The sequence below is a fragment of the Micropterus salmoides genome, unplaced genomic scaffold, assembly GCF_014851395.1.
Source record: "Micropterus salmoides isolate LMB-PRFRI ecotype aquatic unplaced genomic scaffold, ASM1485139v1 Ms_hic_scaffold_3, whole genome shotgun sequence".
Taxonomy (NCBI): Eukaryota; Metazoa; Chordata; class Actinopteri; order Centrarchiformes; family Centrarchidae; genus Micropterus; species Micropterus salmoides.
In genome coordinates this window covers 1816345-1832834 of record NW_024042261.1, presented here as the reverse complement: position 1 = coordinate 1832834, position 16490 = coordinate 1816345, and the positions used below count along the sequence as shown (strand labels likewise).

Below are 16490 nucleotides of genomic sequence, written 5' to 3'. Positions count from 1 at the left end.
GCAATCAGTTTTTGTCAAGTGCAAACCTTTTAAGGGCTGTTAGGCCATTTAAACATTGCATGTTACTAACTCAACTTCTCCCCTTTCTGGTAGTCTTGTGCTTTCTCGTCCCTCTCCTCTCTCCTCCTATCACTTCCTGCAGGTGTTTCTGGCTCTGGAGCTGTGGAGCCAACATTGGCTTAGTTGTCAAGGGAACACATTCAGAATGTTGCTGTTTGTTGGAAAATAGTGCACATTGGTCAGACTTCACCATGACTTTCACGACTCCACCAAACCCGACTAAACTCGAAAAACCCTATCCGACTAACACCATGACGCGGCACACTGATCCAACAGTTGGTGCTGGTTGGAGTTGGTTGGCATTTGTCTGAGCAGTGTGAGCCCACTTTTAACAGTCTACAAGCAACCAGCAGCTACAAAATCTACGGCGGAGTGTGTGTGTGTGTCTGTGTCTGTCTCACCGGTACTGGCAGGGGTGTGAGTTGCAGAGTCGTACTTGGGGGTGTGGTCGGTTCTCAGGTTGACAGTAGCTATCGTTGACCACCTCCATGGTTTTATTGGCTATCCTCATACAGGAAACCACTGTCCTCCTCTCACCTGAGAGCACGCGCGCGCACACACACACACACACACACAGAGGTCAGCACTCCATCTGTTCTAAGAGGTTTTGGAACAGCAGGGTTAGCCAAACTATGCCGCAGTAATTTTAAAAAAATCAACTACAATGTGGCTTGAGCTAATTTCAAATAAATTGCCCTGTATGTACATTGCACATTATAGTTTAAACACTAGAGGTACTGTCGTTTTAAACAACTACTTGACCTACAATGATGAATTACTAGTTGATGAAAAGATTTATCTAAGTTGATTAAACAAGGTGGAACTGAAAAGACGGAATATAGCGAGTAAATGCTGAAAATTTAAGAATGTGGCCCACAATAAAAAAAAGTTTGGCCACCCCTGGCATACAATAATTATAAAGTTTTAATCCGAAATTAGTTTGTTTTACAGAAGTAAAACAGTGAGTGATAGTTTAATATGTTTAGTGTGTTACCTCCTCCACATTGGACGGTACAGTCCTGCCAGCTGCTGTGTGTCCAGATGTAGAGATACTCTGGTTCCCTCTGCTCCTCATTGCTCCTGTCCTGAGTTGTGTTCAGAGACACTGTGTACTCATAGTGGATCATATAGCTCTGGTCATGAAAGAGCAGCACCTGGGAACACAACAGAGTGGAGTGTAATGTGTAGTGAGATGATGTGCCTAAAGCTTACCAACCTTCAGGTTATCTGCCTGTTATCTTTCCTAGTGCAGTGCCCATTCACAGGGGTTGATGTGACACGTCCCTGAATGAGAAGCTCAGGAATTTCCTCTGCCTGGAGATGTTGGGGAAAAAATAATAAGCGTCCATAGGTTGATGGGTGTGGATCAATCGCCAGGATGCACACGGAGCGTGCTGTGGCTCAGGTGGTAGAGCGGGTTGGCTATACAAGTACGGAACTCCAGCATGCTTTATTGTGAGCATGTGAGATAGTCTCTTCATAGTTTGAAGACATTTTTCATAGACATTTTTGTAAATATTTGATTATATCTATTCATGTGACAAGATTAAAGAAATGAAACTTTGCAATACAATCTAACTTTTCATCCCATTCATATACAATATTCAATTCAATTTTATTTATATAGCGCCAAATCACAACAACAGTTATCTCACAGTGCTTTTCATAAAAGAGCAGGTCTAGACCGTACTCTATGATGCTATTTACAGAAGCCCAACAATTCCCACCAAGAGCAGCACTAGGCGACAGAGGCAAGGAAAAACTTCCTTTTAAGAGGCAGAAACCTCGAGCAGAACCATGGCTCAGGGTGGGCGGCCATCTGCCTCGACTGGTTGGGGTGAAGGAGAGAAAGAGAGATAATTAATTTAATTTAATAAGAAATTTAATTAATTACCGTTTTATTTATTTATTTTAATTAAATTTTTAATATATATATATATATATATTTATTTTTTAACACACACACGCTTACTGTTTTATTTATTTATTTTATTTTTAATATATTTTTATTTTTTAACACACACACAAACACACACACGCTTACTGTTTTGTTTCTTTATTTTATTTTTAATATATTTTTTTAAACACACACACACACACGCTTACTGTTTTGTTTTTTTATTTTATTTTTAATATATTTTTTTTAAACACACACACACACACACACACACGCTTACTGTTTTATTTATTTATTTTATTTTAATTTTTAATATTATATATACATACACTTTGATTACTTTACGCTTTAATTGTTTAATGAAATGTATGGGGCTGATTGTTCTTATGTTGTGTATATATGATGCTTTGGTAATGTTGTTATTACATTCATGCCAATAAAGCTAATTTGAATTGAATTGAATTGAGAGAGAGAGAGAGAGAGAAAATATATAATCTTTGTTTTATTATTTTCTTTTTTAGAGGGGCTACAGAGTCAAGTGTCATTTGCAGCGAGCCTGCAGCACTATCAACAAGATGATCGATTTGGGAGGGACTGAAATTAGCATAGGAGTCCTCTGTTACTTTAAGACAAAGTTAAAGTTAAAAGTTGATGGAATCACTTCCTTAAACTTAGCTAAAGCACTACAACTAATTGTTTGCCTAATGCCAAGTAGTCCAGCAATAGGAACTCAAAAGTTATTAAAAAGTGGTCAGATAAAAATGGGATTCTGCACTATTAAATATTCGATATCAGTACCACAGCCCATTAAAATCTGGGAGGACTGGGAGGGGTGGATTCATTTAAGCTAACATATTCTCCATCACCCAGCCAGGTGCAGCGAGCCACGTTTCCTTGCCTGTGTTGCCAAGTGCTTGCTCATTGTGGGAACTGCTACGTTTCTGTAAATATTATCACAAATAGTACGGTCTAGACCTGCTCTATATGAAAAGTGCAATGAGATCGTTGTTGTGAATTGACGCTAAACAAATCACATTGAATTGAATAAAAATATCTGAAAAAAGTGTTTATTCATATTAGAACTGCATATGTAACTGATCTATGATTCCTGTCTTGCTCCCGTTGATGTTTTTTCCTGTCCCATGATGCATAGCCAAATTGAATCCCTCCCACAGGATACCCCAAAAAATGTCAGCTTCTAATACCTACTCTTGCACCTCACTGGATAACTTATAGGCATATCATAATAGATTGTCATTAGTCTTCTAATGGGTCCTAAAACCTGTTTTTGCCTGAGCACATGGCAAACAGTGACAGTACAATGCGACCAATCACAACACATCATTTATATTGTTTATTGTGGATTATCAGTATGGTTTCATGCCACTGTAGTTACAGTGGCATTCTGTTTAGGGATTCACATGTAAAAGTGTTGACTACTAATCAATCAGTCAAAAGAATATTGTGTCCATCATATCCATGGTAGGCAAAACTAAGCAGTGCCTACATAATTTGCAGTTAAATGTCAGTATTATCATATTGATAACCCTTATACACACTAACAAACATGCACAATTAAACACATAATCGCATAATGTCATAATGTCACACATGCATTAGCACCCCCAGCAGGATGTTTTAATCTTGCAGTTGTTTCAGGGTGTATTGTGATAAAACAACATGGAACAGAGTGACTGATTTGTTTACCATCAGGTGTAAGGGGGTCTTAGTGGGTCCCTTGGCAGACATTTTCTCCCACAGTCCCCTTCTTACATAGCGGACTGTGGTCCCGGCCAGCTCAAATTCTCCTGGAAGCTCAATCTTCCAGTCGCTGTTGATTGACCTCTTACTGGAATCTTTTAGGGCTGTGAGGAAGACACAGGAGATAACTGTTACACACAAACCCTGTCTTTGACATGGCATAATGAACAAAGTTTGGCTAAATGAAAAGTTTAACATTTTGGGAAAGATGCTTATTTACTCTCATGTGTGTTTATTAGGTACAGAGTTGAAGTCAGGACGTTGTTAACCCCGGAGATTTGATAAGGCTGTAGGCCAAATGTGAGCCCAGACCTCAACATTGTCTGTCTGGGATTACATGAAGAGACAGAAACAATTGAAGCTGCCTAAATCCACAGAAGAACTGTGGTTAGTTCTCCAAGATGTTTGGGCCAACCTACCTGCTGAGTTCCTTCAAAACTTTGTGCAAATGTACCTAGAAGAATTGATGCTGTTTTGAAGGCAAAGGGTAGTCACACCAAATATTGATTTGATTTGGATTTGAGATAATTCGCTTATCGCATTAGAATCTGCTGAGAACTAGGTGTTAAGGATATCCATCCAGATAAGATACAAATAAACAGGGGGCTTTGTAAATGCATAGTAGTAATACTTAAGTAGTTGTATGAAGACACTGTCAAGTAATATTATGGCACGTTTGCAGCAGCTGTTAAATGTTCACAAATAAACATGATATTGTGCTTATGAGCATGTCTGAAAGTTAGTAGTGATCATTTTCAAGGACTTTAAGGACACCCTGTATCATTACCCAGAAAGCTATGCGAGGGTTTGTCTTCCACAACTTTGATTCTCCTGGCTCCTGCAGGAATAATCACAGCCTCGGCATAGCCTGATTGAGAAACAGAAATATGAGGTGGAACACAAAACCTTTTACAGGTGCTAGTTCAAAAAACAAGGTAAAAGTTAGACAAATTTGCTAAAAGCAATCAGTACATGGTGTGGATATTTTGTCAGACTCTTAAAACAGATTCAGGGCTGTAATATGACTTTCTTTTGCACCCTAGCTGCGAGATACTGACAAGATGCAGCTTATCGTTTCATGACTACTCTGCTGTCTTTGCTGAACTAGGAGGCCATGTTGTTGCTAATAGCAACCATTTTTACTGTAAACACATCGCTGTCACTAACCTTCAGAGATTTGATTTTCTTATGTTTATAGTCAACTATCAAAACCCTGTCTGCTGTTTTTCAATTTACTACCCAGTGAAACCAAATACTTTTTAGCAGATTTTTCCGAATGTCTATCCTCCATTGTCCTTGATAAAAACATTTTTGTAGATTTTAATATCCATCACTCTAAACATTATGCAACAAAATTCCTAAATATTACTGACTCATTCAGACTGGTGCAGCATGTCTCTGGTTTGACCGTTTGACCAAGAGCCACAAGGCAACACTCTTGATCTTGTCTTTACATCAGGCCCTACTATAATCGGACTCTCATTTATAGACCATGTTTGTGATCACAAATGTATTATATTTGACTCCTCCATTCAGGCAACTTCTCTAATTCTGAAGCAAACACTATGTTGCCACATTTTTAATAATCAGTCTGCTATAAAGTTTGCGTCTATCTTCTTTGATTTATATAATTCAGCCTTCTAACACTAATGAACTGGTCAGTGGTTACAATAACCTTTGTTCCTTGGATACTGTATTATGACCAGGTCATTTGCACCAATCAGATCATTCCAGTGCATAAATTATGCTACTCTTAGCTGTAAGCAAGACTGTAGAAGGGCCGAGAACTTAATGTCCATTTTCTCAACATGAAAGAGATTTCAAGTTTGCTCTATAAGAAAATAAACAATGCAAGGACTGCTTACTTCTTCAGAATTAGTAATTACTAATAATTAACACAATTAAGTACAATCGACAAGCTTGTTCATCGGCTGATATCTCTGTTACAACAGCTGAAGATTGTGAATTGTATTTATAATTTTTTGTCAACAAAATCAACAGTATCAGATCCAATCCACTGTGCCCCTGATCTGCTCTTCTGATTTATCTAGTATTACTCCAAATACTAAAACTTCTTTGTTAACAGTCACAAATGACATTCTTATGCAGGCAGACTGCGGGGAACAATCCATCTTAGTTCTACTTGATGTAAGAGCTGCCTTTGATGCCACTGATCATTCCATCCTTATAAACAGACTAAACAGATGTGTTGGTATCTCAGGGAAAGCCCTAGAAAGGTTTGGTTCATATCAGAGATGCTCACAAGTCTCTGAGCTAGAGTTCAAGTCAAGTCTCAAGTCTCTGAGCTAGAGTTCAAATCAAGTCTCAAGTCTCTGAACTAGAGTTCAAGTCAAGTCTCAAGTCTCTGAGCTAGAGTTCAAGTAAAGTCTCAAGTCTCTGAACTAGAGTTCCAGTCAAGTCTCAAGTCTTTGACCTAGAGTCCAAGTCAAGTCTCAAGTCTCTGAGCTAGAGTTCAAGTCAAGTCTCAAGTCTCTGAACTAGAGTTCAAGTCAAGTCTCAAGTCTCTGAACTAGAGTTCAAGTCAAGTCTCAAGTCTCTGAGCTAGAGTCCATGTCAAGTCTCTGAGCTAGAATTCAAGTCAAGTCTCAAGTCTTTGAGCTAGAGTTCAAGTCAAGTCTCAAGTCTTTGACCTAGAGTCCAAGTCAAGTCTCAAGTCTTTGAGCTAGAGTTCAAGTCAAGTCTCAAGTCTTTGACCTAGAGTCCAAGTCAAGTCTCAAGTCTTTGACCTAGAGTTTAAATCAAGTCTCAAGTCACTGAGCTAGAGTCTAAGTCAAGTCTCAAGTCTTTGACCTAGAGTTTAAATCAAGTCTCAAGTCACTGAGCTAGAGTCCAAGTCAAGTCTCAAGTCTTTGAGCTAGAGTTCAAGTCAAGTCTCAAGTCTCTGAGCTAGAGTTCAAGTCAAGTCTCAAGTCTTTGAGCTAGAGTCCAAGTCAAGTCTCAAGTCTCTGAGCTAGAGTCCAAGTCAAGTCTCAAGTCTTTGAGCTAGAGTCCAAGTCAAGTCTCAAGTCTCTGAGCTAGAGTCCAAGTCAAGTCTCAAGTCTTTGAGCTAAGTCAAGCCTGAAGTCACTCGTGGTTATTACGAATGTTGGATCACCTGCTGTGTTCAATCCAGGCTGCTTATAAAACTGCATGGCTCTAAGGAATTCTGTAACTGTAACCTGTTTCACTTACAGAGCACAACCATGTGATGTGCAATGCAATTAATGACAGCTTATTAAATACTGTAAGTCAACACACCTCACAAACTCTCAAACCCAGTGTAATGCTAACTAAATAAAACTGTAACGTCACATGATCAACAATAAACCTGTAACCTGTTTTTCATTTACAGAGCACAACCATGTAGTCTAATGCATCTACAAATAATGACAGCTTATAAGCTACTGTAACTCAACACATCCCCCAGACTCTCAAATCAAGTGTAACATTAACAAAATAAAACTGTAACGTTGGGAGTTGAGGACCCGATCATCTTCCTGCTCAACCGCACCTACGCCCACCTGGACAAGCCGGCGAGCACTGTGAGGGTCGTGTTTTTTTACTTTTCCAGGACTTTCAACACCATCCGGCCAGCCCTGCTGGGTGAGAAGCTGACAGAGATGCAGGTGGATGCCCCCCTCGTGTCCTGGATTGTTGACTACCTGACTGTCAGACCACAGCATGTGCGCCTGCAACACTGTGTGTCAGACAGCGTGGTCAGTAACACCGGGGCCCCGCAGGGGACGTCCTCTCTCCCTTCCTCTTCACCACAGACTTCAGCTACCACACAGAGTCCTACCATCTTCAGAAGTTTTCTGATGACTCTGCTGTGGTTGGATGTATCAGCAGGGTGACGAGGCTGAGTACAAAGCTGTGGTGGGGGACATGGTGTGAGCAGAAACATGTGGATCTAAGGAGAGCCAAGGCACCAGTGAGCCCTGTTTCCATCCAGGGGGTCAGTGTGGACATTGTGGAGGATTACAAATACCTGGGAGTGCACATGGACAAACCTGTACTGGGCCAAGAACACTCAAGCCCTCTTCAGGAAGGGCCAAAGCCATCTCTATTTTCTGAGGAGGCTGAGGTCCTTCAACATCTGCAGGACGATGCTGAGGATGTTTTATGAGTCTATGGTGGCCAGTGCTGTCCTGTTGCATGCTGGGGCAGCAGGCTGAGGGTAGCGAACGCTAACAGACTCATCAAACTGATCCGCAAGGCCAGTGACTTTGTGGGGGTGGAGCTGGACTCTCTGTCGGTGGTGTTGGAGAGGAGGATGCTGTCCAAGCTACATGTCATCTTGGACAATGTCTCCCACTCCATGATGTGTTGCTCAAACACAGGAGCACTTTCAGTGCAAGACTCATTCCCCCAAAATGCACCACTGAGCACCACAGGAAGTCATTCCTGCCTGTGGTCATCAAGCTTTATAACTCCTCCATCTAAGTATCTGACACTTAGTCAGTTATTAAAGTTATTATCTATTATCTCATTATCTATTTTCTGTCCAATATTACCTGTCTAATAATTAATGTGCAATATTCTCTGCTGCTTTTCATTCACTAGTCCTTTTTGGTTCACCATAATAATTCTTAATAATATAAATATTGTACATACCCACACACCTTATATGTGTCTTTATTTTTTATATTTATACTAATTACCTTTGACAAGTGTGCAATTGTGACAAAGAATTTCCCCTCGGGGATCAATAAAGTATTTCTGATTCTGATTAAGCCGCCGCTTAAAAAATCCAAATCAATCTGCCAAGCAGCAAGCATACCTCAAGTTTCTTCAAGTATTTCTGATTCTGATTCTGATTCCGATAAATGATTACGTTAAGCGACCACCACAATTTGACAAGCAAACAAATGCTTATTTATTCATTCTTTTCATAACGAACGACAGTCGGACCTAACCTCTCGTAGGTAGTAGTTAAAGCAAGAGGCAAGCTAACGATGGCCAATACTGAGCTAAATAATGTTTATTCACCACAGGTTACTAGTCCATTTTGCGTTATGCGCTTCTTTGTTTGGGCCTTGTTTAATATCAAAATAAAAGTGAATGTGAGAGGAATACATAATAATGGCTCTCATGTATTTAATTTTGCTTCATATCACACAATATCACTTTAACATTTAAATATTCAAACCAGCAGTGTTATTTGTGGTCGCACTATTGAGCCATTAGGCTACTATTCCATACTGCATCTTTCAATTGTAAAAGAAATAAAATAAGTCAAATTAGTGCCAAATCTGAAGTCAATGTCCGCTAAATATTTCATCAGCCCCCCCGGAGTGCAGCGGAGACTCAAACTCGGCTAATGGATGGAATTATCCTCATCATAAAAATCCGAGATAACATCAAAAAGCATTAGAGAATTGCAGAAGAGAGCGTCGGTAGTTTGTAATCATATCCTCTGTGCATATATCACCTTTTAGTTTGCAGTTTAGTTTTCATGTATAAAATGCTGCAGTGAACAGACTGTGCTGTCACAGAGCGTACTGAGACACAAACAGGTCTGCCTCCTCACCTCGACTCACCCGGCACATCTTCACCACCTGCACATATGGACTGTGTAACTGAAATAAAGCCAGCGACAGCTCTCACACAGTCGCTGCTCTCCATCCTCATCGTAATGCAGCCAAACCGAAAGACCGACATTAAAAATGTGTTCACCTGTCAAACCTCCATCTTCAAATGATCTCCCAGGGTGGGAGAGACCACTGACTGAAGCATCATTTTGGCGAGGTGTGAAGCCTACTCTGTGTGATTGCTGTAAAAATATCAATACTGCGTGACACTCGTGCGGGATGCTGCATGGCTGCGCTATGGCACTGCAGAGGAAAACGCAGGTGGATAGATTAGAGAGTGATGAAGATTTCCTGGCCCATGATGATGACTGGCTAACACTTGGATTTAGAGTCCCTAGAGTCGTGGTCTTGGATCTGCGTGCGGAACTGGGTCCAGCATTTGACAGACCAACCAGGCGGAACCGTGCCATATAAATAGGATATAACCACTGTTTGTTGCAGTCAGCTGTTAACAGCGGGAGCCAGGTGTGTGTCTGATGGGATCAACAATATATAGTGTTTACCTTTCTACCTAAAGCCTTTGTTGACAATAATATCATTCTGTTAAAATCTCTGAATCTTCTTTCGTTCTGTGCTTTCTAACTTCCACCTTGTTGTGCTTGCCTACTTATCATAAAGAATTCCAGGTGGACGCAGTTTTTCTGGGAGTTTATTCCAGTAACTTTATTACTAGTTCCTTGTTTTCATCTCTCTAACTTCGATACTCCCTTATGGTTCCTGGTGTTACAAAATAAAGGTCCTGCCTCTGGCAGTGGTACTGAACATTACATCTCCCTTTAACAAAAACAATTATAAAGCCATATCCAGGGGTGCAGACAATGCTCAATGCAATAACTAAATATGCATAAAGCAACAGTATTGGACTATCTCATGTCATAGTGCAAATACAACACTGTATGGACCAACTAATTTTATAATGCAGACACAACACAGTACAATCTCAGTGTTTTTACTGTGTATCCTGTGGAATTCAAGATAACCTAACAGGTGAACGTAACAAGTCACAAGGCAGGAGTACAACAGGTTTTTTGTTGTTGTTGTTGTTGTTTTTAAGGGCAGCATTCTTCGTACACCCTTTTACAAACTGTTATAAGTCCAGGATCTGGCTTTGCTTAATGGCTCGGCCATACCTTGTGGGAAAACAAGGCACAGAATGTTCTGATTCACATCCTGGGCCGGCATTTGGTTGCTTTTCCGGTGGTGCACTGTGTCCAGTGACCAGATTGTCCCCACAGGTCACAGGCTGCTGTGTGTCAAGTGCATCCTTGTTGCCTTGGGTGTCAAGAAGGTGCCGTCGGTTGCGCCTGAGGGTCTGTCCATTGCTGGTTTGATGTGGTAGCTTTGTGGAGTCTCTGCAGGTTGGATGACTGTTGCTGGCTTCCATCTGCCATCTTCCTGCTGGAAACGGATGTGCAGTGCTGGCAGAGGCCTGGCAGATCTGTCATAGTGTGGTTTCTGGTGCTGCTGACATCTTTCTCTCCTGGCTCGCACTGTGGTCTGAGAGGTAACATGAGGTTGTAACTGTTGTGCAGCGGTGGGTAAGATGGAGCGCAGTCTGCGACTTATCAGGATCTCTGCTGGTGACCTGAGACCCTCCGTGGTGGGCAGACTACTGGTGCTACACTGGGGTCTATCCTAAAGCTGCACTCACCTTGAAATTCACAGATGCCTTTAAAAACCAAATAGCTTGCGTTTAGCAGTCATTAGTGGTGTGTCAGACATGAGTGTGTCACAGTCTTTTGCAGGTATCACACTTGTTTGTGCTCCAGTGTCCAATTTGAATGTCACTGTTTTATTCTGTGGTCCCAGTTGTATGTCTGCATAAGCACTTTCCTCATCATCACTCTCTAATGCAACAGTGTCCACGAACAGCTCTGAGTCATAATCCTCATGTCCTTGTCCAACAGTGTGCACCTCTCTGTGTTCTGTTTTATTTGGAGTATGGGATTTTGACTTACATGCTCTTGCAAAGTGATTGAATTTTCGGCATTTTAAACACTGTTTCCCCTTTGCTGGGAACTCTTGGAGTTTGTAGTAATGCACCCCACGTGCACTACCGGTTTTGTTGAGTGTTTTGGGGGTTTTAGCGTGGACTTCGTGGTTGTCATTAGCCATGGCTTTCAGTTGTGCTTGCGATAGCTCATAGGAGCGGGCTATATCAATTGCCTTGTCTAGTGTTAGCTTCTGTCCCTGGCTGAGTAGCTTCTCCCGTACTCTAGGTGAGTTGGTGGCAAATACTATACGGTCCCTGACCATTTCTTCACTATTTGCATTTTTAAGCTCCGTTACAAAGTGCTCGAAGGACTCACCGCTCCCCTGCGTCTTTTCTTGGAACTTGTATCTGGCAAAGATGGGGTTGGCTTTCGGCATGAGGTAAGCTGAAAATCTGTCGTAATATGTTTTTAACAGCTTAGCGTCATTCTCAATTAATGTCCAAGTGTTACTTATATCCCATCCTTTGTCCCCTATCCACAGCAGGAGGAAGTTGCATTTCTCTTCCTCTGTTTTCTTTTTAAGTGGGCCTGTGAACATCAGCTCGGGATGTTGTTTGAATCGCCGCCATGCGTCCGTTAGATTTTATGCTTCCTAATCCATCCACGGGGTCAGGACACCAAAAGCCTCCATTTCTAATTAATATAAAGGAAAGGTGCGCAGGACCTGCCATACACCTGGTTTTATATATATGGATATTTCTGTGCATACATACTTTTTAAATTCTGAGTACGCCGTCTTTCAGTATCAAAGCTGTGCAGTCTTTTGTACATGAGGCCCCTGGGGTCTTATAACCGGTGCGTACGTACAAAACAGTGCTGGAAATGTGCGTACGCCACTTCCCACGGCTGTGATCTATAAAAAAACAGACCTGACAGGAGAATGTGCGGTCCTGTAAGTAAACTCTGAACCACGCATACGCAAATAAAGAGGAGAAATGAGAAACTGCGACTCACATGGCAGAAGGATGTAATGGTTTGAAATTAATAGGCCTACTATTGTGAAAAATAAATCGAAATATTTACCTCTGAGTATTATAGGCTTAAAGCCTTTCTGAATAAACAAACACTTTTGATTGATTTTCCCTGAAGTGCGCAAAAATTTAAGATCACATGCAGCGCACAAAAAGATCCAGATTTAGGATAATAAACACAAACGGAGATTCTGTTTCTGCAAAATAACGCCTGAAATATGTTGTAGGGTTTAATCAGGAATCATATTAATTAATACTTGCATGCAGTGCAATTTATTCTCATAAATAAGGTGAACAGGTGGACAAATTACATTTAAATTAATGCCGTTTTCAACATGTCAGTTGAGCAAATACAAGAGCATAGTTTGATATTGTCTATTGTTATAAGATGTTTGTTGCCTTTTCAAGCCAAAAGCTGTGCGCCAGCGTGTGGATGTGATGCGCTGCTTGTAAAAACACATTATGGAAATACAACGCTATTCAACTCATATTTATTTTAACTGATCAGCAGCCTTGTTTAGTGAGTGGACTGTTTGTGTAGCCTAAAATAAATGTTTAAAAACAAGCGGAATGCGTTTGGTTTACTCTCTTTGGGGGGAATCCAGATTAGTATTAGTCATCCCGTCTTGCATCAGTGTCCCCCCCTCCAGCCAGCAATGTCACTACCCAGGAGGGATGCCCCTTCCTGCAGATCTGTCATAAAGGGGTGGAGCTCCGGTGCCTCCTTTCTTCCGGTGCACAAGCGTTGCGTGAAAGTGCGTTTTTTACCCACCAAACAACATGTTTCCGCTTCACCAAAAGGAACGTCAGTGTCACACTGAGTTAAATCTTGTTTTGTAGCTTCTCTGTCAGATTTTGCCTCCTTTTCTTCCTGCAGTCAGGACGAATTAATATTAATGAGGGGCGTTTCACTGACCATTTATAGGCAATTATGGGCGTTTGAAGGGTCGGACTTGGAGCTCCCTCACATGCCACATTTCAAGTTGATTGTGATTTATAAAGGGAACTTGCTTACAAGTGTGCGTACGCACGCTTTTATAAGTCTGAATATATTTTGGCATAGGCCATTTTTGGCTTTTAGTGAGGTTTCACAGTTTTATAAATGAGACCCCAGGTCTGGAGGAGGAGTCACAGTCTTTATTCATGAAAACTTTAAATTTGTTAATTGACAGGAAGAATAAATTCTGATGAAGAGGCTGAGTCAGTTTTCATTGAAATTTTTGTCTTCCAAAAATAACAAAAATATGGTCATTGGTAGTATTTTTCGACCACCAGACACTGTTATTTGTTTTAATAAGTCTCATTAACACTTTGGAGCTTATAAATAAGGAAAGCAAAACATGCCATATTCTCCTGGATTTCAAATTTAACCTTTTAAAAAGCAAAACTCATTCTCCGACAGAAGATCAGAAGTTATCAAAGTTCAAGTTATTTTTACCCCACTATTAGTGAACCTACCAGAGTAACTCTGCTACACAAATTGATAATATATAATTTAATACTTTTAACTATGAAACAAAATCAGGAATTTTATTCACAGATATATCTGATCATCTTTCAAATTGTTTGATTAAATCTAAGTAATAGATCAAAATTTTAAGATATTATACAGAAGGTTTCCTTTGAAAAGGTATATAAAGAGAGCAATGTGAACTCAGCTTACTAAGTATTTATGGAGCTATTTAATTCAATTTTCACAAAATGTTTTCCACTGGTTACTCGTTCTGCTGATACTGGAAAAAAACATAAAAGTCCATGGTTTTCTACTGATTGAAAAAGTCTTCCAAAAAAAAAAAAACTATACAGAAAATATATCTCATCGCGAATAAGATTACTAAATCTCTTGGGATTATGAGAAAATAAGAGGTTTTGTACACAACAAGTTTCTTAAGGTTATATCATAGTTTAGTTGATCCATATTTAACATATTGTAATATTGTATGGGCAAGTATTTTTCCAGAAAAAAATAAAAATAAAAAATAAATATTTTTCCTGCTTATCTTGACAAAATGTTGCTGCTCCAGAAAGGGTATATTAGATTAGCAACTCTTTCCAAACTTATTGGGCCAAGTGCACCTTTCATCTTTTTTTTAACTAAAGGTGTTGACAGTTTTTGACGTCAACATTCTTCAAACCTGTATATTTGTTTTTAAAGTGAGATAAATCAATACGATTTATCTTATAGTTTTAGATATTTCTTTGTTAATAATTATCCAACTAGACAAGCTAAGAATTTTCATCTTCCTCTGTATAAAACATTACGTGGTCAGTTTCTATTAAATATCGTGGATTTATCGTGTGGAATGAAAATGTGCATTTCATGGATTTCTCTGTGTCACTGTCGGGGTACAAAAAGAGACATAGAAATGCCCTGCTGTCAAAAAACATTTGAGCTGAAGAAAAATGGTTACTCCTAAAAAAATTTATACATTATCTATACATTAGATAATTGCTCTTACTTCTCTGTATTTTGGGGGGATTTTTTTTCTCTACTAAATATTTATCATTACTAATATTTAAAATGTATTTGTGATTTTGTATTTTATCTTTACTGTATGTATGTCTTCTGGGTATAATTATTCATATAAGCCATTATAGGCTTCTACCACACCCTCACATGTATTTCTTTCTTTTTAAGATGTCCTTAATATGTTTGGTATCTATCTGTGTGAAAATTTTAAAATAAACTAAAATAAATAAATATAAGTAAATAAAAACATGCGTGTATTTGCAAAAATGTATTATTATTATTATTTTTCCTCTTACAATTCTTGTTTCTGTTTCGTTAACATTGTATATGATGTACTCTGGACCTGGTTATCTTTTATGGTGGAATCACAAACATTGTCTAGAATGGCCATGATCAACTCTGGCAGATGCAATAATGGTTGTGGCTGGTTGTTGTCGAGGTGGTGTCCAGCAAACGATGTGGGCTTTATAGATCATTGGCAGACTTTCTGGGGAAGACCTGGTCTGATTCGGAGAGACGGCATCCATCCCACTTGGGAAGGAGCAGCTCTCATTTAAAGCCAAGTTTGTTAGTTGACCAAATCCATGACAACCCATGGCTGAGACCAGGAGGCAGAGTCGCAGTCTAACACACTTCTCTGCCCTTCTAATTCAGCAGTTACCCACCCAAAACCCTACGCAGAGTCGCAGTCTAACACACTTCTCTGCTCCTCCATTTCAGGAGTTACTTAGTGAAAACCCCATAGTGACGGTGTCTGCCCCCCGACCATCGAAATTATTTAAATCAAAAGTAAACAGGAGGAGCTGTGCATAAAAATCTCATAAAAATTAAAACCACAAGAGTGCAAATGAATAGGAAAATTAAATGTGAGATCTCTCTTTTCTAAAGGTGTACTAGTAAATTAACTAATATCAGATTATGATATTCATTTATTTTGTCTTACTGAAACCTGGCTGGGTGATGGAGAATATGTTAACCTAAATGAATCCACCCCTCCCAGTCATATTAATACTCACATTCCTCGAAGCACAGGCCGAGGAGGTGGAGTTACAGCTATCTTCGACTCTAGCCTATTAATCAGCTCTAAACCTAAACTAAACTATAACTCAGTTGAAAGCCTTGTTCTTAGTCTTTCACACCCAAGTTGGAAATCACTTCAACCAATTATTTTTGTTATAGTGAGTTTTTGTCAACTTTAGTCCTTAAAACGGACAAAGTTATTATTGTAGGGGATTTTAATATTCATGTGGACGTTGAGAATGACAGCTTTAGTACTGCGTTTATCTCTCTGTTAGATTCCACTGGCTTGTTCATGAGCCGACTCACTGTTTTAACCACACCCTCGACCTTGTTTTGGTATATGGTATTGAAATTGAACATTTAATAGTGTTCCCACAGAATCCCTCTTTATCCGACCACTGTTTGATAACTTCTGAGTTTGTATTGTTGAACTACACGCCATTGGGCAAAGATTTCTATACAAGATCTCTGTCTGGTAGTGCTGTAGCTAAATTTAAGGATGTGATTCCATCAGCTCTAAATTCATTATCAAGTCACAAAGTAACGGAGGACTCCTATGCTAATTTCAGTCCCTCCCAAATCGATCATCTTGTTGATAGTGCTGCAGGCTCGCTTGACACTCGACTCTATAGCCCTCTAAAAAAGACAATAATAAAACAAAGACAGTTATCTCCATGGTATAATACTGAAACTCGCAAATTAAAGCAAATATCGCGGAAACTTGAG

The 16490-nt window shown here is 39.7% G+C and overlaps 1 protein-coding gene across 3 annotated transcripts in view; it reads right to left on the bottom strand.

Moving 5' to 3' along the window:
* adamts17 (ADAM metallopeptidase with thrombospondin type 1 motif, 17) overlaps positions 1-16490 on the bottom strand; it is a 230929-nt gene that overhangs the window by 31620 nt on the left and 182819 nt on the right. For all 3 annotated transcript variants that reach the window (XM_038693288.1, XM_038693289.1, XM_038693290.1), the window contains 4 exons: positions 4506-4586; positions 3665-3822; positions 1055-1214; positions 462-597 (listed from right to left, as the gene is read on the bottom strand). In XM_038693288.1, coding sequence (XP_038549216.1) covers positions 462-597; positions 1055-1214; positions 3665-3822; positions 4506-4586 — 535 coding nt within the window. The remainder of the gene's footprint in view (positions 1-461; positions 598-1054; positions 1215-3664; positions 3823-4505; positions 4587-16490) is intronic.